At 31.8% G+C, this 23,511-nt stretch overlaps 1 protein-coding gene and 1 long non-coding RNA gene across 2 annotated transcripts in view; both read right to left on the bottom strand.

Annotated features, from left to right (window-relative positions):
• Positions 1-3,907: 3,907 nt before the first annotated feature.
• Positions 3,908-7,284, bottom strand: LOC143085279 (uncharacterized). The gene is made up of 2 exons (XR_012981289.1): positions 4,768-7,284; positions 3,908-4,728 (listed from the first exon to the last, which is right to left on the bottom strand). It is a non-coding gene; the product is annotated as an uncharacterized LOC143085279 (long non-coding RNA).
• A 3-nt stretch (positions 7,285-7,287) lies between these two features.
• LOC143085278 (uncharacterized) overlaps positions 7,288-23,511 on the bottom strand; it is a 97,820-nt gene continuing 81,596 nt past the window's right edge. The window contains exons 12-13 of the mRNA XM_076261538.1: positions 17,662-17,847; positions 7,288-9,143 (exon numbers count right to left, since the gene is read on the bottom strand). Of these exons, the coding sequence (XP_076117653.1) occupies positions 9,057-9,143; positions 17,662-17,847 (273 nt within the window). The 3' untranslated portion in view covers positions 7,288-9,056. The remainder of the gene's footprint in view (positions 9,144-17,661; positions 17,848-23,511) is intronic.

Below are 23,511 nucleotides of genomic sequence, written 5' to 3' on the forward strand. Positions count from 1 at the left end.
CCCTTTATAGTCAATTTTTAACCATTTTTCGTAAATCTTAGTAATATTTTACAAAAATCTTCTCCTCTGAAACTACTGGGCCAAATTAATTCAAACTTGGCCACAATCATCTTTTGGGTTAGTAGTTTGAAAAATGTGTCCGGTGACCCGGCCATCAAACCAAGATGGCCACCATGGCTAAAAATAGAACATGGGGTAAAATGCAGTTTTTGGCTTATAACTCAAAACCCAAAGCATTTAGAGCAAATCTGACATAGGGTAAAATTGTTTATCAGTTCAAGATCTATCTGCCCTGAAATTTTCAGATGAATCGGACAACCCGTTGTTGGGTTGCTGGCCCTGAATTAGTAATTTTAAGGAAATTTTGCTCTTTTTGGTTATTATCTTGAATATTATTATAGATAGAGATAAACTATAAACAGCAATAATGTTCAGCAAAGTAAGATTTACAAATAAGTCAACATGACTGAAATCCAAACTTGGCCACAATCATCTTTTTGGGTTAGTAGTTTGAAAAATGTGTCCGGTGACCCCGCCATCCAACCAAGATGGCTGCCATGGCTAAAAATAGAACATGGGGTAAAATGCAGTTTTTGGCTTACAACTCAAAACCCAAAGCATTTAGAGCAAATCTGACATGAGTAAAATTGTTTATCAGGTCAACATTTATCTGCTCTGAAATTTTTAGATGAATCGGATAATCGGTTGTTAGGTTGCTGCCCCTGAATTGGTAATTTTGAGGAAATTTTGCTGTTTTTTTGTTATTATCTTGAATATTATTATAGATAGAGATAAACTGTAAACAGCAATAATGTACAGCAAAGTAAGAACTAAAAATAAGTCAGTACGACCAAAATAGTCAATTGACCCCCTAAGGAGTTATTGCCCTACATAGTCAATTTTTAACAATTTTCTTAAAATTTGAAGATTTTCAATAACATTTTCCACAGAAAGTACTGTTATAGATAGAGATAATTGTAAGCAGCAAGAATGTTTAGTAAAGTAAGATCTACAAACACATCACCATCACCAAAACACAATTTTGATGATTCATGAATCCATCTGTGTCCATTGTTTAATATTCACATAGACCAAGGTGAGCGACACAGGCTCTTTTGAGCCTCTAGTTTGTGTTGTTACATTTATTTGACTTCAGTGTGACTTACTGAATGATACTTATAACTTGCATGACCAACACGACTGGTGCAATATGTGGAGCAGGATCTGCTTATCCACCTGGAGCACCTCAGTCATCAGATCAACCCTAGTTTTAGACCAACACAACTGGTGCAATATGTGAGCAGGATCTGCTTATCCGACTGGAGCACCTCAGTCATCAGATCAACCCTAGTCTTAGACCAACACGACTGGTGCAATATGTGGAGCAAATTCTGCTTATCCACCTGGAGTACCTCAGTCATCAGATCAACCCTATTTTTAGACCAACACAACTGGTGCAATATGTGGAACAGGATCTGCTTATCCACCTGGAGCACCTCAGTCATCGGACCAATCCTAGGTTTAGACCTGGAGCACCGCAGTCATCAGATCAACCCTAGTTTTCGACCAACACGACTGGTGCAATATGTGGAGCAGGATCTGCTTATCCACCTGGAGCACCTCAGTCATCGGACCAACCCTAGGTTTTGACCTGGAGCACCTCAGTCATCAGATCAACCCTAGTTTTAGACCAACACGACTGGTGCAATATGTGGAGCAGATTCTGCTTATCCTCCTGGAGCACCTCAGTCATCAGATCAACCCTAGTTTTAGACCAACACGACTGGTGCAATATGTGGAGCAGGATCTGCTTATCCTCCTGGAGCACCTCAGTCATCAGATCAACCCTAGTTTTAGACCAACACGACTGGTGCAATATGTGGAGCAGGATCTGCTTATCCACCTGGAGCACCTCAGTCATCAGATCAACCCTAGTTTTAGACCAACACGACTGGTGCAATATGTGGAGCAGGATCTGCTTATCCACCTGGAGCACCTCAGTCATCAGATCAACCCTAGTTTTAGACCAACACGACTGGTGCAATATGTGGAGCAGGATCTACTTATCCTCCTGGAGCACCTCAGTCATCAGATCAACACTAGTTTTAGACCAACACGAATGGTGTAATAAGGGAGCAGGATCTGCTTATCCACCTGGAGCACCTCAGTCATCAGATCAACCCTAGTTTTAGACCAACACGACTGGTGCAATATGTGGAGCAGGATCTGCTTATCCACCTGGAGCACCTCAGTCATCAGATCAACCCTAGTTTTAGACCAACACGACTGGTGCAGTATGTGGAGCAGGATCTGCTTATCCACCTGGAGCACCTCAGTCATCAGATCAACCCTAGTTTTAGGTGGGGTTTATGATGCTCAGTCATTAGTTTTCTTTGTTCAGTTTTGTGTACTGTTGCTTGTCATTTAATTCCTTTTTTTCCCGTGGTATTGTCAGTTTGTTTATTTTGATTTATAAGTTTGAGTACAGTAAATTCAGAAATTAATAGGATGTTTTTATTATTGCAAAAAAATGTGACAGGGTTATAATCGCAATAATTTCAAATCACATTCGAGTCTAAAATGACAAAATTGCAATAATAAATGCATGCAATAATTTCTAAATTTACAGTAATCACCATTTTGTATCTCATTGAAGTATATCTAATCATGTTCTAGTCTTTCTGTTTACAAATAACACATTGCAAAGCAACAAATAACATGTGTGTATTGAACTTATGAATAAAATTGAAAATGGAAATGGAGAATGTATCATAGAGACAACCTGACCAAAGAACAGACAACAGCAGAAGCTCACCAATAAGTCTTCAATGCAGGGAGAAAATCCCGCACCGGGAGGCATCCTTCAGCTGGCCCCTTAACAAATATATATACCAGTTCAGTGATAATGGATGTCATACTAAACTCCAAATTATACACAAGAAACTAAAATTAAAAATCATACTAGACTAACAAAGACCAGAGGCTCCTGACTTGGGAAAGGCGCAAAATGAATGAATGTGTTGGTATTATGCAGGGAACCAATATTGTGTTTATTGCACAAACTAAGTAACTGTACACCAAATGGAAACAATGTTCTCTATCCATCCATGTGCCTTGTAAGCATAACTCCTTCAAACAGATTGCATGGAAATTGAAGACACTTTGCACAGTTGTAGAAACTTATTAAGGATGTGCATACATGAATGAATATAAACTTAGTCCTAAATGTTTAAGGAGACATAATCAAACTTATTTCAATACTGCAATATCAGTAAAAGTTTTGTTATTCTGGCAGTATTCATTTGTGAGCTCAAATTAAGTATGGTACTTGGGTATGTATTTTAAACATTTCAATTCCATGAAAAATAAGTTTTTCACAACCTTAACTGAAATTATTCACTAAAGATTTTTTTGTGGATTGCCAATGAGACAACTCTCCAACAGAGACTACATGACATAGAAGAAAACAGCTATAGATCACTGTGTGGCCTTCAACAATAAGCAATTCCCATACTGCAGAGTAAACTATAAAAGGCCAAAACATGTATGTGTATCCTGTACATTGGGTTTTGAGTTTTGAGAGGTCCATAACACAAGTTATTGTCTGGAAAGTAGAAAAATGCTTGTTTTTGACCCCTTTTTTATTCGATTCCTGCACATTTGAGGCAATTACACCAAAACAGCTCAATCATAGCCTTCCCTTTGTGATATGGAGCCTTGTGGTACAATGCCAGAGGAATCATTACACTTACACATGTCAAGTTATTGTCTTAAAACTACAAAAAAACTTGTTTTTGGTCCCTAGTTGTCCAGAAACCAAATGTGTCTTCAGACGACACCATCATAGCATTATACAAAGCCAAACAATTTTTTGCTCTCGTATAAAAAGAGACCTAAAAAATACACAAACATTAAATAACATTTATTTCATTTCAAATCACAAATACATTAACAAACAATATCACATAACAATTAAATGAAGGCCTCAACCACTAGTATCTTCTTTCGTTGTTGTCATGTGTCGTACAAACAATAATGTCTAAAGTTACTACATGATTAAATGGCGTAATTTTACCTTTTATTAGGAAAGATGAAAACCATGATTGGATAGAATCATGGACTATGGGATAATCCATCTTAACACATTTATAAAATCTGGTGATAATCACATATAACAGAAAAAAATTCAGATTACAGATAAAAATTTAAATCATTGTCTGATCTAGATTTAGTACATATATTGCAATCTTTTAAAATTGTAGCAGAAAGATGATTTTTAGAAGCAGAATTGGGGGTGGGGGAAAGTGCTCCCCCTCCCCCTTTTGTGGGAAAAACAATGTTGATTTAGGGAATCACTGAAGCATGACTGGAGCTGGTCCCCTCTTTGTCAGCCAGTAGGCCTTCCCTTATAAAATATCTGGATCAGGACCTGAATTTTAAAATATGATAGATTCTGTCACAAGGAATGTAATATTTCAACAATAGTAAAAGAATTTTCGTGAATAGAAAAAAATAATTTTATTCTAATATGATATAAACAGGCTGTGTGTAAAAATGTAAAGTCTTGTAAAAGAATTTCATATATTTTCCTATGATTTCAGTGGCTTAAGAGAATTTACTTGTAGTCAATAATTTTTGTTCCATACATTTCAATCAATTAAGACATTAAAAGTGTTGAAATGGTCCAAATGGAATAAACATGTATAGCATAAATCTTTTCAATAAAATCTTTCATCCAAAACTTAGTATCAGTCTTTTCAATAAAACCTTTCATCCATGTCTAATGCATTATGATAAAATGATACAAATTTATCTCACAAATTGTACTTTGAAGCTCACACATAAATGTCAAATGTCATGACAAAAACATGATTTAAGCTGCCTAATAACAGAACAATGTGTTAACCTTTGGCTATAGCGGGCTTCAGGGTGGCATAATCTACTTGCCTTCTATCTGATGTCTGAATATCTGATGCAGTCTTATGAGGGCTGTCAAATTAGAGACTATCTTAAAGTTTGTGAGACTTTTTATATTACAAAGCTCTAATGGACAATAACTACCTATACAATACACAACAAGATGAGCAATTTCATAACATATATCTGACCAAAGCATAAGCATAAGATTTTCAAGTCTTACAAGTAAAAAGATATTTCCTGTGTCTATTCCTTTTGCGTATTTAAAGAATGGTATTAATCATGCATTAGCCATAACGTTTTAAAATATAATACATGTAAAACTAAAAGAATCCCGCCATAAGAACGGTTAAGATTTAATACACTTGCTTCCTCAAATGATTTAAAGTAATACTTATGATTTGTACCAAAATGAAAAAAAGAAATAAGTTTATATATCAATGAATAGAAAAAAGACGAATCTGAGCATATTTTATAAAATAAATGTCATGAGTTTTTGTTCTCTTTAGTGCCTTGGCTGAGAACACACAACATTTTACACATGTACATTATATATAAAAGTGCATTCTTATAAGATTCTTATAAGGTTAATGTTAAACAGGAAGAACTGACAGACAGACAAGGCTGTTGTAAACTAACACTGCCATATTAGTGTAAAATTAAAATAAATATAATTTCATATAAAAATTGAATACTTCTTTTTTAACAGAAGAACATTTTGTATGAAGCGCAGAGGCACTTCATTCTAAAAATAAGTGCGCAGTCAAGGATTTTACAACCCTATGAAATTACAAAAAGAAGCTTTCAATACTTACAAATACATTTTTTAGCTAGGATCATGAAAACACGATTTCTATCAAGTTTTTATCTATTTTACCTGTGCACTTAATTGTAGGACCCTTGGTCATCATGAATGTTAAATTTCATTGTGGAATGAATGTCAATTTCAGAAGGACACAAGATTGCTGTTAGCCAATGAAAATAATGTAACATAATGAAACATACATGCATTTTAATTATTACAGAATGAACTTGTGAGATGCACAGATTGCTATTGATACAAATAAGAAAATATGTTAACACTAAATCAATCGTATAGCAAAAAACTGCTATTTTATGTCAAGTATATCTATTGGTCAATCTTCTTATATACACCGGGTAAGAGACGGCACTATATACCTATAAATAATTAAAATTGAAATTCACATTTCAATTATATCACAACACTTTATATAACAAATATATATATATATTCATACAATAGCATTACAAAAAAACAAAATAACAATAACGATGTAAATATTCAATAAATATATAATGTTTTATATACAAATAATGATTTAAAATTTTTAAAATTCGTTAACAAAATTCACTGGTATAGATTCAAATACTTGCAGAAACTATAATGTTGTTCACAGGGCCTAGATTAATATATTGTTTGTTTCCCCAATCCCGACCCTGCCGAGCCAGGTGTGGGTGGGTAGGTAGGTAGGGAAATAATTTTATTTTTCCAAAAAGCTTGAACATTATTGGACGATCCAGCAACCCTGAAAATCAGAAATGAATAAAATAATATTTGACTTAGTTTTGACTATAAAATTTTATGAGTAGCACCATTTTTGCAGGGTCGGTCGGGATTGGGGAAACAAACAATATTTTATTTTAGGCCCAGCTGATATGAAAGTATGAACAAATTTCATAAATGAAATATTATTTTTTTATCAATATGTGTTGAAATACTAGCACATAAAAGATTTTTCTCAAAACTAGTTTCCTTACCAATAATTTGTTTTTAATACAAACACGATACTGTGGATTCATTATCATTCTTGGGATACCAATCTTGGTGGATTTTGTGTTAACCACACACTAAGATGTTCAACAAATTTTTAATTTTCTATAGGCTTGAATGATGACTTGGGCAAAACATCCACAAAAATGCAACTTTTCCTCAATCTACGATAATAAAAGAAACCACAGTACATCAAATCACCAAAGGCACATAGTACCAATTTATCAATTTTCTTTGAATCCTATCACAAAAAGATATTTTAAACTTATGATTTTTGGTACAAATAATTCAGTTGCTACATGAAAGTCTTTTTTCCTAATTTATTGACACCAGGAATGATTTTGAATAGTATATTATACCAATTAAAACAGTAATGCAATACTCATGTATATATATGAGGGGCCTGATGGGTTATTTTAGTATGTGAGTGGCACATTTTTGCTATCGTGATTCGTTTTTCTAGAGATTTTTTTTTTATATTTTTGTGATCCGTGTTCATGGAAATTTATTTTCTTTGAATCTTGATTTACAAAAAAATTAACTCGTAAATTTTGATGAGACCACCCCCCCCCCCCCCCCCCCCCCCAACCATCAGGCCCCTCATATACATGCTTGCATTAGTTTTTTGTTGTAAAATGCCATCTTCTATAGTATATATGTAATAAGCAAAACTTTTTAAGATAACCAGAAAATCCTGGAAATGATTGTCAAAAATAAATAGTGATATTTCAAAATGACTATTAATGTCAACAGCTCTTATTTTTGTACTACTGTAATTCATAATGCTATGAAAAATATATATTGACTATCTAATCACAAAATTCTTTCATGTTTACTATATGAGAAATAAATGACTTTTCTTGTCATTGGAAACACAGTAATGTCTTCTTCTATTTCCATCAATTCAACACTATTATAATTTAGGTTTACCACACATGGAACCCAATTAAAAAAAACATAAACTATCTCTATACAAACTATAAGCATAAAGAGACATTAAATATAATTTGACTTTTTATATATACATATCAGGCTTCAAAATCCAGTAATAATTTTCTATTTAGGCTCTAATATCACTAAAAAAAACTAATAAAAAACACATTTGTGGAATTCATTTGAATTTGATGAAAATCTAATTGACATGTTTTATGTAAATGGGAAAAAAGGTTTTATATTTCAATTTCTTGAATCAGTCATTTTGTAATTAAAAAACTTGCCATTTCAGAATCAAAAGGACTACATGTAATTTCATTGTTTGTACATTGTTGTACGCCAAAATGAAAATAGAATAACATCATTGGTTGAAAAGACATTATGTAGGAAATAGCATTTGCCAATCACAATGTATTGTTAAAACCTTATCCTGCAATAATGAATAGCACTCTGTAGTTGTATAAAAATCAATAATTGCTTTTGAAATAAATAAATAATAATAAATATAGAGAATCTACTGACAAAACAGGTGGGGAATGGAAATGCAAAAATGTAAATACGTGTAAATATATTAAATTTTTGAGCAATTGGGTAAAGGCACGTAACAAAAGGTGCACTGATTTGAATATTTAATATGGAATGCCTAGATTGGTAGAGACAAAATTCAAATTATAGATTGAAATTAATCTGAATCATTAACTTTGACCTCTGAACCCAAGCATTTGACCTTCAAAAACAGTTTTGAGAAGATAAAAGGAATTTACAACAATTTTTTGTATAGTTTTTGGCATTAGGCATTAGATTGAAAATTCTGACGGAATGACAATAAAACACAGAAAACTTAACTATACAACACAAATACTATAACCAACAGTGGAATCCATATGCACAACTTTTTTTTTTACTCTTGACCATGTTAACAACCAACCCCCTTTTAAACAAAATTATATGGAGTGCCAATAGTGGGACAAGCACCTGTCTGATGTACCTATCTAACCCAGTGTTTAGTTAGATCTTAAATTTTCTGTGAAGTATTTTGTTGACTGTTAATTGTAAATTTGTCATTTTTTCTGCTTGCTGTTCACAGTCTGTCTTTTTATCCCTAACATTTTATTATTGCCCACATTTTTTTCTTCTCTCATTTTTTTAATCACCATAACAGAAATTTGACAATTTTACTTGTACTACTGTGTAGAATTAATATCATCATGATGTCTTGTATCATTTCAGTGCATTTAATGCAATGTACCTTGATAAATGTCACAAAATGTTTTGCATGCCTCATAAAAAAATATTGCACAATTTCCTGATCTTAGTCTAATTTGATTAACATTACTAGAATATCAACAAAATAATGTTATGGCTTTTGTAGAAATATCATCTGAATGGCATTAACTGTGATCTTTGACTTTTATCATTCTTGTGACACCAACTGTTTCATTTTCATGCATGACTGCTCTTTGAGATCTGTTAAAATGCTGTCTTGTTCTTGGACTTCCTTCTGCAATGCAAATCATAAAATAGCCATTAATTAAAGTGGTTTAAAAGAAATATGCTTTAGACAACTATTCTGATGTTCGTGTATCTTCATGATCTTAGATGTAGGAGTACCGGTATATAGATGACTGGGATAATCTCTATGGATTTGAGATGTGCAATTAAGTGCTTAAACTTGCTAAGAAAATACTAATGGCAAACCACTAGTGATTCCCTATAAACTGACATAATCACAAACTTAAAAACAGTGTTAACGCCCCTGGTTCCATGGTAGGAAACAGCTGCATACCTAAATTTCATATTTTACTCTGTCAAGGAGAGAGAAAAAACTTGAGACAACCAAAGGAAAAATATTCAATACTTTAAAAGACAAGCCTTACATTGAGACAATAAAACTGTGTCTCAGAAGAATAGAAGATTTATATCTGTGTAGCTTGGAGACAAACCAGACTAATCTAATTGTAATTCAATTATCTTTACTCGTTCATTTGATCAATCAGACCTGAAACTGGTATTCAATACATTCCATCACATGCAAATTGCACCAAATCACGCACATTTAGTAAAAGTTTGATGCAGATATAGATCTATCTACCACTTCCGTACAAAAATAAAAAGTCTTCAGTGCAAAGTGAACCAGGCTTTGGGAAAACCCAATCTTTATTTTACAGGCTTTGGTGACATCTTTAACTTATTACACTTAAAATCAATGTAAAATTAAAAGTATATTGCTGTATATAAACTGATTACCTTGAATCACAGACAGACAATAGGAAAATGAACTTATTTACCTGTATTATATTTGTAAAGTACAGTCAGTATGCAAACCAGAGGCTCTTAAGAGCCTAAGGGTCGCTCACCTTGGTCTATGTGCATATTAAACAAAGGAAACAGATGGATTCATGACAAAATTGTGCTTTGGTGATGGTGATGTGTTTGTAGATCATACTTTACCGATCATTCTTGCTACTTTCAATTTTCTCTATCTGTAATGAACTTGGCCCTTTAGTTACAGAGGAAAATATTTTAATAAAAACTTACCAAAATTTACCAAATTAATGAAAATTGTTAAAAATTGACTATAAAGGGCAATAACTCCTTTAAGGGGTCAACTGACCATTTTGGTCATGTTGACTTATTTGTAGATCTTACTTTGCTGAACATTATTCCTGTTTACAGTTTATCTCTATCTATACTGGTATTCAAGATAATAACCAAAAACGACAAAATTTCCATAACAATTACCAATGCAGGGGCAGCAACCTAACAACCAGTTGTCCAATTCATCTGAAAATTTCAGAGCAGATAGATATTTACTTGATAAACAAGTTGACCTCTTGTCATATTTGCTTTAAATGCTTTGGTTTCAAAGTTATAAGACAAAATCTACATTTAACCCCTATGTTCTATTTTTACCTATGACAGCCATCTTGGTTATTTGGGTGGGTCACCACATACATTTTTTTAAATTAGATACCCTAATAATGATTGTGGCTAAGTTTGGTTAAATTTGGCCCAGTAGTTTCAGAGGAGAAGATTTTTGTAAAAGATTATAAAAATTTACGAAAAATTCGTAAAAAATGACTATAAAGGGCAATAACTCCTTAAGGGGTCAACTGACCATTTTGGTCATGCTGACTTATTTGTAGATCTTACTTATTTGTAGATCTTACTTTGTTGAACATTATTGCTGTTTAAAGTTTATCTCTATCTATAATAATATTCAAGATAATAACCGAAAACGGAATATTATCCTTAAAATTACCAATTCAGGGGCAGCAACCCAACAATCGATTGTCGGATTCATCTGAAAATATCAGGGCAGATAGATCTTGACTTGATAAACAATTTTACCCCATGTCAGATTTGCTCTAAATGCTTTGTGGTTTCAGAGTTATAAGCCAAAATATACATTTTACTCCTATGTTCTATTTTTAGCCATTGTGGCCATCTTGGTTTGTTTGGCCAGTCACCAGACACCTTTCAAACTAGAAACTAGATACCCCAATGATGATTGTGGCCAAGTTTGGTTAAATTTGGCCCAGTAGTTTCAGGAGAAGATTTTTGTAAAAGTTAACAACGACGGACGCCAAGTGATGAGAAAAGCTCACTTGGCCCTTTGGGCCAGGTGAGCTAAAAATTGTAAGATCAAGGCTAATCAAACTATTCCAGGTAATTGAGTCAAATTTGAATTGGCGTATATTGACGGAAGTAATTGCTACAACTTATCATAATAATATTAGGTCAACTATTCAGTCAAAGTTAGATGTTCAAACACATTGGAACTATTTGATTGAGGATCAGATTAAAGGTAGATTACACATATACCTTCATCTGGAGTTGTAAAATAGCAGTTAGCAATCAGCCTAGTTCTTTGCTTAAATATGCAAATTTTGGGATATTTGAGCAATAAGACTTCATTTTAATAAAGAAAAATAAGTTATCTATTGCATTATAAGACCAAGTATTTGAGTTTGTTTGAATCTTACTTATTTCAGGGGAGATAACTCAAATAATAATTTTTTCATAAAGAAATAATGATAATATGATTGGTGGAACCCTCTTTTATTTTTACTTATAATCAGCATATTATAATTTCTATCTTCTCATACTATTTAGTTTTAAAATTCTATCTCATAGATTTCTTTTTAAAGTCTCTTTTATCATGAAAAGTCAATGTATGCAAAATTGTTCTATTTTGATTGACTTTTAAAACTTAAAAAATAGTTTGGTAACCAATACTTTTAATTATATTTTTGAAATATTAAGCATGGTACTTTTTTGTAAAATCTACATTTCGACAAATTATAAGAAATTTCAACAATTTCCAACTAATTTCTGATCACTGGTAGACCTGGCTAATCAACAGAAGACCCAACATGGCAATAAAGTCTATTGCTTAAAATAGGACATAAATATCTGTAGCTTTGGAATGACTTCACAGGGTTAAAGTCAGTTACTGCACCTGGCACCTGGCAGTCCCAAAAAAATTATATTTATGTATTCATTTTTTCTTTATTGAGTTTAATTGGATATCTGTTCATGCATGATTTTCCTGAGGGTCAAAAGATATGTATAATGTTTTCTTAGAAAAAAGTAGTACAAGGCCTAGTTGTGAAGATAAATGGTCTCTAAGATTAAATAAAAATTTTGATTGGAAAAAAGTGCATAATATGTCTTTCTACACCACAAAAAGCTCTAAACTTCATTGGTTCCAATACAGAATAGTGCACAGAATCATAGGCACAAATGAATTTTTATTTAAAATTAAGATAAAACAATCAGATAAATGTACTTTCTGTAATGAAGCTATTGAAGATATTGAGCACATATTTTGGACATGCCATAAAATTTCAGATTTATGGATTGAACTTGGTGATTGGATTTATAACCAAACACAAATATTGATTCCATTTAATATAGATATTATTTTATTTGGAAATTTAGGTAACAACAGAAATAATATGATAAAAAACTTAATAATACTCCTGACAAAATTCTATATTTACAGAACAAAACTCTGTGAAAAAAAGGTAAATTTTACAGGACTTAAAAACTACCTCAAAGAATCTCTGGCACTAGAAAAGAATTTATTTTTTAAAAGAAAACCTTTTCATATGGCCAATATCTGCTGGGACCCCTGGCTTCCAATTTTAAAAGACTAGGTTGATTATCAAACCAGGTGCTCCGCAGGGCGCAGCTTTATACGACCGCAGAGGTCGAACCCTGAACAGTTGGGGCAAGTATGGACAAAACATTCAAGCATGATACAGCTCTGAATTTGGATTGTGATCAAATTTTTGACATTACATGGTTTTTTTTTTACACAAAACAAATGCCAAGATTTTACAAATCAATTAAAGATTTCTTCTTCAAACTTTTTAAATCTAAAATTAAATAGTTGACACAGCATAGGTTTCTGACACAGAATGAATGTGGTCTAATGAACTTAAAAGGTTTTTTTTGCCTTTGAGCAAATCACTATGCTGTTGAATATTAATCCTCTCAAAAAAATGTTTGAAGAAATTTTCTTTTTATTTATGAAATCTGAAATGAGAAAAATTTAACCCCCCCCCCTTTTTTTTCACATCCCCGTTTCCCTTTTTCAAAACTGATATCAATTCAAATTTCTAATGGAGTTTGCAACAATAACTACTCATTTAAATACATCATAAAATATTAAGATGTAAAAAAACTGCTTGTTATCACTGAATGGTAAAGATTATTTAAATTTATCAGTTGGTAGTAAAAAGTGTATATACATTGTATATTGTATATAACAAAGATTTAAGTTGATTCTGGACAAAGAAAGATAACTCCAATTAAAAAAAATTCTTGCTATTGCACAAATAGGATATTTCTTGCTTACTATTCTGGACAAAGAAAGATAACTCTAATTAAAAAAAAATTTGCTATTTCACAATATTGTGCAATTAGATATTTCTTGCCATTGCACAATACTGTGCAATTGAAAAGACTTGCTATTGCACAATACTTAATATAATAATTTTAGATCCTGATTTGGACCAACTTGAAAACTGGGCCCATAATCAAAAATCTAAGTACATGTTTAGATTCAGCATATCAAAGAGGCCCAAGAATTCAATTTTTGTTAAAATCAAACTTAGTTTAATTTTGGACCCTTTGGACTTTAATGTAGAATTTGAAATTTGAAAACAGGACCAAAAATGAAGAATCTACATACACAGTTAGATTTGGCATATCAAAGAACCCCAAGGATTCAATTTTTGATGAAATCAAACAAAGTTTAATTTTGGACCCTTTGGACCTTAATGTAGACCAATTTGAAAACTGGACCAAAAAAACTTCAATAATCAAGAATCTAAGTACATTTTTAGATTCAACATATCAAAGAACCCAACCGATTCATTTTTTGTCAAAATCAAACTAAGTTTAATTTTGGACCCTTTGGACCTTAATGTAGACCAATTTGAAAACGGGACCAAAAGTTGAGAATCTACATATACAGTTAGATTCGGCATATCAAAGAACCCCAATTATTCAATTTTGATGAAATCAAACAAAGTTTAATTTTGGACCCTTTGGGCCCCTTTTTCCTAAACTGTTGGGACCAAAACTCCCAAAATCAATACCAACCTTCCTTTTATGGTCATAAGCCTTGTGTTTAAATTTCATAGATTTGTATTTACTTATACTAACATTATAGTGCGAAAACCAAGAAAAATGCTTATTTGGGTCCCTTTTTGGCCCCTAATTCCTAATCTGTTGGGTCCTAAACTCCCAAAATAAATACCAACCTTCCTTTTGTGGTCATAAACATTGTGTTTAAATTTCATAGATTTCCATTTACTTAACCTAAGGTTATTGTGCAAAAACCAAGAAAAATGCTTATTTGGGCCCTTTATTGGCCCCTTATTCCTAAACTATTGAAACCAAAACTCCCAAAATCAATCCCAATCTTTCTTTTGTGGTCATAAACCTTGTGTCAAAATTTCATAGATTTCTATTAACTTAAACTAAAGTTATGGTGCGAAAACCAAGAAAATGCTTATTTGGGCCCTTTTTGGCCCCTTATTCCTAAAATGTTGGGACCAAAACTCCCAAAATCAATACCAACCTTCCTTTTATGGTCATAAACCTTGTGTTAAAATTTCATAGATTTCTATTCACTTTTACTAAAGTTAGAGTGCGAAAACTAAAAGTATTCGGACGCCGGACGACGACGACGACGACGACGACGACGACGACGCAGACGCCAACGTGATAGCAATATACGACGAAAATTTTTTCAAAATTTGCGGTCGTATAAAAATTGGTACATCATGTACCGGAATTATTTTTATGTACATTTCTTTCCTTATCCACATCACCACCTATGTTATGATTTGATACTGTTATATGTTGGTTTATATATATGCTTGATGTTTTAGTCTATGTTTATAACTACATGTATGTTCCTCTAGGTTATTGCCTGTACGCAAATATTTGAATAAATAAATCCTGCAAGCTACATTATGAATGCTGTAAGTAAAATATATTTATTATTTTTATTTTTTTTTTGCTTTTTCCAAAATTCCAAATTTCTGTGATTTTTATTTATTTATTCTTTATATTTTTTTCATCTATTCAGATTTATTGATCATTCTGTATTGATTATGTTTTAGTTGGATATATTATAATTTACAATGATTTATAAATGTATATATTACAGTTAAAAAAACTAACAAATACTAACCAAATTGACTATAAAGTATGATCAATTTAAAAAAAAAAAAAAAAAAAAAAAAAAAAAATAAATATCTGTAGCTTTGGAATGACTTCACAGGGTTAAAGTCAGTTACTGCACCTGGCACCTGGCAGTCCAAAAAAATTATATTTATGTATTCATTTTTTCTTTATTGAGTTTAATTCAATGGATATCTGTTCATGCATGATTTTCCTGACTTTTAACTGCAGGTTATTTAAAAATTTACAAAGAAATAATATTAAAATACAGAAAAACTAGTGAACATAAAAGCTATTACAAATGTAATATCTTTTACACCAGTAAATCATTTGATATATTTGAATATCAATGAAATTATTTCAAATTTTTATGGATAATACATTTTAAAAAATATCAGTGTTCTCCCCAGGGCCTTAAAGCACCATGGTACCCCTGTGTCATATTTTCTACCATGCATGGTGCTATCTTGAATGATTATATAACAGAATGTATAAGGGTCCTATTGCTATTTTTTTGGAAATCCAGTCCTATGTTAATTTCCATTGTGCTATATGAATTTCTTGGGAGAACACTGAATATGTTAACAAATAATCTTATACTAGAATAATGTTTAGAGTGCAAGACATCACATATCATTTATTCATTTCATGGCATCAATTCAAACTTAGTCATTGTATTCCACTCTTAATTTCTATGATTTAATATAAAATCTGATGCTTTTCATTGCAATGGTTAATTCATTTCACTCCCGCTATAAGTTTTCTGTTAACAGGAAGTTGATGTGAAATGGATGTAAAAACACATCATAGTGTATAGCATGCTAAAATGAAGCCTGGTTGCAAATTTCATAAAGTAACGATTATTAATTCCTGTGAAACACTGCACTAAAAATGTCATACATGGCCATTATCATGATTATATGTAAATATATACAAGTATTCAGTAATTACGAAGTTGTTGATGTGCAATGTCAATCTGAAAAATCGTCATACAGTAATCCGTGTTGACCCACATGAAACTTGATGCCGAACTTCAAGAAGCTGTGATTTATTACTAAATTCCTGAGAATTCAAGTTTTTATCATAATGGCACTCCCATAGTTACTTTCTAGTATTGATGAAAAATCACGATACACCACAATCTGTCAATACAATGAACTTACTGATGAACATTTTTTCCATAAAAGACTGAGGAATTTAAACAGTCTACTAGTGTTGGCAGTGGGTTACTTGTCATTAATTTTTATACCCCTTTCAAATTTATTTCTCCATGTTTAATGCCTCAAATTGTAAGCAGCGGGGTGAAATTACACTGTAAAAAATTATGGGTCCAGAATTTTAAAGGAAACTAGTAATTTGGTCCAGCTGAAAAAGGTTAAAAATTAGCACTTCGGAAGCTATCAAAAGATTTCAAGACGCTCTAAACATAAAATTGTCCATATTTTGAGTTAGAGCCGATGAAGTTTTCAATAATTTTGATCTACTTTGTCCCAAAAGAAGTACAATACACTGTAAAAATTTCATTGAGAAAGTGCAGGTGGGATTTTTTTAATTTTCATTTATGTTCTAAAAGAAATGCACTACGAAATAATTGTGGTCTCGGACCAGTATATTGATTTAGCCTCTGGAATCTAGCTTTCCTGCACACATTTTAACCATGACCTTGGACATAACAACCTTCATATCACATTAACTTTATATCAAATGTTACCATTTCAATGTAAGGTTCTATTGTTCTGACATAAAGCAATTAATTTGGTATTTGGAATCAAAAATGGCTGACAGACTCATGGAAAGACTAAATACTGGTAAAAAACTTATATATATACCTGTTACTGTGTAAACTCAAGTCTAAATTGGATAAAGTACATTTATCTATTTTTATTGTTACCTATTTTTGTGGATTGGGGAAATTTGTATTTAATATTTTAATACTTAATTTCATTGTTTGAGAATGCAATTATACTTATAGCATTTAAACTTGTGTTTCACATAACACCCATGAAAACAATGAAAATTTAAGTTCCACATAAATAATATAAGCTCGAAGTAAATAGATTAATAATATAAAGCAACTGCATTTTGGGGAGGGCAGAAACAAAAGACACTCATTTGTTATCAAGATAATTTTGGTTTACATAATTGACAAGAGCAGAAAAATTCCAAATGGAGGGCATCAATCAAATAGCAAAATCAAAAGCTCAAACACATCAAACGAATGGATAACAACTGTCATATTCTTGAATGGGTACAGACATTTTCTTCTGTAGAAAAATGGTGGATTTATAGCTTGTTATTAAACTGTTTATAATTACCTCTAAACGTTGTAAACGCTGTAACAATTCTAAGCATTGGGTGCTGATGCTTCCTTTTTCTTTAAGTTGTACCTTGAGCATGTTTAGTTCTTCTCTCTGATTGGTCAGATTATTTCCAATCAGATTCTGTTTAGAATGAAGTTGTTGGGAGAGTTTATATTGAATCTGTAGTTCTTTTTCATCTATCTGCAATAAAAATAAAACTTACATAATAGCCTTAACTTAGTCTTAATGTGTCTAAATTTCATGTACAGCTCAGTGAGTTGGCTGCAATCCCTTTCAAAAGGTCCAACATCACACTAAGTTCATTGACAGCATATTGCTAAAATTAGTTTGTAAATATAAAAATAAAGAGCTGCGCCATGAGCGCATGATAAGCCGTCTCATTCATAAAAACTGGATTAAGCGTTTTTGAGTTATTGTGAGACATGTGGACAGACAGACAGACAGACAGACGGATGGACAACGGGATACCATAATACGTCTTGTAAACAGGCGTATAATAAGAAGATTTGTGGTATGATTGCCAACGAGACAACTCTCCATAATAGACCAAATGACAATATAGAAGTTAACAGCTGTCTGTCACTATAATACAGACTTAAACTATGAGCAAAACCTTTAAATAAGACTTGTGGAACTTTAACAGGCAAAATCATAAAATTCTTTACGACTATAATCGTCTATAAGACATTTGGTTACAACAATTCTTTTTCACCATTTTTTTTCTTCATGAAATCATCTTCTAGAAGTACAACGTGATTAACCTTGACCTTGATTGACCCTTAACTTGTCAGTAAAAAACTTCATCCTATCAATTACAGTAATGAGATCTATCAAACCATTAATTCAATATTTATAACTTAATGTAGCCCCAACAGGCTTTGTAGTATCACAATTATACCTTAATATTCTACTTTTAGAAATAATAATGACAGTGGATTGTTAAAACATAACTTTGAAACAGATGCCCTAAAGTAATTTATAGACTATATATACATTTAAAGCATGTTTAGTGCAAATGGGACATCAACATTTGTATCAGACTATACAAATTATTGACATATGCTAAGTGACTTGAAAGCGATGTCTCACACAATCCTTATATGTCGATATAATATTTGATTTCAAAACAGATATAATTGAACAACTGATATAACTACCCCATAAAATAGAAAAATCAAAGTATAGCAATGTGATAATAATAATGATTATACCTTAGTTATCATTTTTTATATAAAGTTATAGTACATGTACTCAATATTTTCATTATTTTTAAATTGCAAGTGTTGAAATATTTAAATCAGTTCAAAAAGTTCGCACTATTTGCCCTTGATGATACTATATTATCACATTTGCGTCAAAATATTTCACAGAATTTCAACTGCAACAAAATGATTGAAAAGAATTAATGCTGAGAATACAGCAGGAGTTACAATGTTGCTTTTTTACCTTTTATATCTAGGGTCAACTTCAGTATAGGATGTCACTATTACCCTAAGCATTTACAATAATATAATTATAAAGTAAACTTAAACCCTCTTGCTGCCAGAGGGACACATATGTCCATAGTTAACTTCAAGTTTCTCATGAATGCTGTATCTCTTTCAATTAAAAGACCGAAGATTAAACAGTGTTATGTTTTTCTCCAATGGGTCCCAAATGTAATGGTCATTATGTCGTGACCTCATATTTAGAATGACATCGTTGTTTGGCATGTTACATCATGATACGTTGAGCTGTCATATTTTCCAGCATATGAAATACAACCTTAAAAAACGGTCTGCAGCAAGAGGGTTAAACAGTAAATTCATGATAATGGTTGTGTTTCTGTTTTTTATATTATAGTCAGTTTATTGTCTCCTCTTTTTAAACACTCAAAGCTCATAGAAAGTCAAAGACTAATGATGCAAACTCTTTGCATTATCATGATGTTATATGAAAAGTTGTAGACAATCAGGTCCATAATACATCAATAGATAAATGAGAAAATTTCATTCCATTTGTAATTAATTACTGTGACCATATAATATCATACAAACATTTTTTTTTACTGTAATAGATTATAGTGTCGAAAAAAAAACTAAGATTATGAAATTATATATAAGTACACTTCTCTGAGTGTTCTCATTTTTTTTCTTTTTTTTAAAGACTTTCGAAACATGTTAATCCCATTTTAATCTTTACAGAAAACAAGAATGTGTCCCCAGTACACGGATGCCCCATCCGCACTATCATTTTCTATGTTCAGTGGACCGTGAAAATGGGGTTAAATCTCTAATTTGGAATTAAAATTAGAAAGATCATATCATACAGAACATATATACTAAGTTTCAAGTTGATTAGACTCCAACTTCATCAAAAACTACCTCGACCAAAAACTTTAACCTGAAGCGGGACAGACGGACGAACGGACGAACGAACGGACGAACGAACGGACGAACGAACAGACGGACGAACGGACGCACAGACCAGAAAACATAATGCCCATAAATGGGGCATAAAAAACCAATCATATCAAGCCAGGATTATAACATCAACATGATCAAAACATGATGAATCTTAATGTGGAATAGTGCAACTTTATTATGCCAAAATAAACTAGGTTAAACATGTCAAAATTCTTAGAAAATAATGAAATTAAATTTCCTGATTGAGTTTGCTCTGATGTTTGACATTTAGTTTATTATGCACGAGTTTGTTGATTAAATTAGAATAAGATGTTTGACATTTTGTTTATTATGCACGAGTTAGTTGATTAAATTAGAATACGTTTACAGTACAGATTAATCTGCTGAGATTAATTTTGTAGAACAAGTAAGTATGAAGCAAAATAATGTTACTGTACTGTTACATCTATTTTGCTTATAACATTGATGCATGACTAGGTTAATAACAAGCAGTTACCAATCTAAAAAAAAATTGGAAGCTGAATCTTTATGTTAAGTAATGATTTGGTCCAGTTAATAAAGGTCAAATTTTAGTACATCTGAAGCTGTCAAACTGAATTTTAGACCCCTTACCACAGAATTGGCAATATTTTGAGTTAGAGCTGGTAGAAGTTTCTATAATTTTGATATTATTTGTCTCACTGGTAGTACACTACACTGTAAAAATCTTTTTGAGAAAGAGCAGGTGGGATTTTTTTAATTTGAATTTATTGTCTAAAAGAAATACACTCCTACTAATTGTGTTCTCTGTGCCATTTGTTTTACTCAGTTGAAATTAATCAATGAGTTTAATGGATTTCAAGGTCCCATTGAGAACAACAGCTATTGTATCTATTCAGTGAGACAATAGAACTAACAAAAGTTTAAATACCTTGACCAAGAGGAGATGATTCTGAGGAAAAGTTGCATTTAATTAGCAATAAATTAATATTATTAGTGACCGCAATTTAAAACTTGTGTTTGACAATGTTGCACTTATTGGATATACTATACGAATCTTATCAGGCTCCACATAAGGTTATATAAGAAGCCATTTAATATGGTTGTTAATATCTTCTTTTAGCATGTTGATGACTTTCTCCAAATAAACATGCCTTAATACTTAACATGGCCATGATATTGGCAAGGATTCAGGCCCCAAATGAACATGCCCTTGATTTAACATTCCAAGTCTTACTTAATGTGGCTTAAAACTTCAAGCACTCATTCCCAAATAAACATGATCCTTCCTATCTGACAGTAGTTTAACACCACTTCAGCATGCTTTGGGCTAGTCGTCTTGATAAGAATGATTTTTGAACAAATGAAGTATTTTTTTTATATAATATTGTAGTTAAATTTAGCCATTATTTAGGTTAACGTTTAAATAATGGATTTGCATTTATATATTTTTTGGAGACATCCTGAACCATAAATTGCAATAAATGTGTTGCACGCTATGTTCTTTACTACTGTTTATGGAACAATGTATACTGTAAATCACATTTCAAACACGTGTACCGTAAATCTCAGTAAACATGTAATCGGTAAATCATAACAATACTTCTCATGTAACTATAAAGGCATATATTAACTTTATGTACTTTAAAATGTTTTTATGCATATTCAACATATTGAAATGTTCATGTGACGTTGCACGTATTAACAAACAAGACAATTGCATAATTTGCATTACATTTTAATGATAATTGTGTCATTTTGGCTAGTAGTTTGATGTGTTATTTTTTTTTAATTTACAGTATTGAGTATCTGAATTATAGGCTACTAATTTACAAAATTAACTAATTGATATTGTTGATGAACAACCTCATTTTTACCAGAAGTGCACGAACTCATGATCATCGCCACCACAAGAGAGTGTTTGAAGCTTATTTCAAAGAATTTAAAGGCATCGAGTTCAGAACTGAGTATTGCATAACTTCTTGATCAAAATAGTATTTATAAAGGTCTTTATCCATTTTTTACTTTTTCTAAACAAGAAAAAAACTTTAAAACTTAATAGAATATATGACAGCTGCTGTCCATTTGTTTGATGTGTTTTATTATCTGATTTGGCCATTTGATTAAGGGACTTTCCATTTTGAATTTTCCTGGGAGTTCTGTATTTTTGTGATTTTACTTTTTCCCATCAAACCACATATTTAAACAACCATGGAATTATTCTGTGTTCATTTCTAAAATATAGAATTTGAAGTTCAAAATAACAGCTCATCCAAAAATACACATCAGAATGTGATAAGTAGTTTTTGTAATCAAAGTTAAGCACAGGGTTGTGCCGTGAGCTATTTTCCTCAACTATATCCTCGCTCACTCATGTTGTTGACTATATTTTGTGGGAAATACAGGATCCAATCAAATTTTGCATGTGTATGACAATACATGTATAAATATTTTTTTTTAGCAAACTGGAATTAGCAACATCGATGGAAAAGAACACATGTGACTTTGTCACATGGTGTCACACAACCAGATGAACATGCAAGTGACATGTATGTAAAGCATTAAGCTATGAGTTTTAATTGCTGAGAAATAAAATGCTAGCATGTTCTTAAGTCTTTCTCAACTAAACTCTGATTGGCTAATTCCAACCAAAGCCCATCCAAGTTTCAAGAAGAATAAGAAGAGATTCTATTCCATTTAAGGAATGACTGTCATAATTTTTCTGTCTATGAAGAAATAACATCAAAAATGTGGTGCACACTGAATACGTGGGTTATTTAAAGTGTGCACCACATTTTTTATGTTATTTCTAATAGGCAGAAAAATATTACAGTCATTTCTTATAATTTAATTCTTAAATACATTTCAAACCGGAGTAAATCATGAAAAAAACGTTGATGACGTCACAGTCACATGACAAAATTATTTCTATGGGCTGATAAACAAAATGATGTCAGCCAATCAGATTAGAAGTGTTACATTCAAAATTAAATTATTCAGGTATAATAAAATATTCGTCCCTAGTGGATACTTTGACATTATATATAATTGGGAAACAAGAGTGCACACGCTGAAATGTCTCGCCTTCTATACTAATCATTGATATTATGTTGATAGTCCTAAGTATAAAGCTAAGCTTTAATACAACTGTCACATAAACTTAACATTAACCAAGATAACTAAACAAAGACCAATGAACCTTGAAAATGAGGTCAAGGTCAGATGAACCATGCCAGGCAGACATGTACAGCTAACAATGCTTCTATACAACATATATAGTTGACCTATTACTTATAGTTTAAGAAAAATAGACCAAAACACAAAAACTTAACACTGTGCAATGAACCGTGAAAATGAGGTCACGGTCAAATAAAACCTGCGCGACTGACATAAAGATCATAAAATATTTCCATACACCAAATATAGATGACCTATTGCATATAGTATTAGATAACAAGAG

This window comes from Mytilus galloprovincialis, chromosome 8 (assembly GCF_965363235.1).
Source record: "Mytilus galloprovincialis chromosome 8, xbMytGall1.hap1.1, whole genome shotgun sequence".
NCBI lineage: Eukaryota > Metazoa > Mollusca > Bivalvia > Mytilida > Mytilidae > Mytilus > Mytilus galloprovincialis.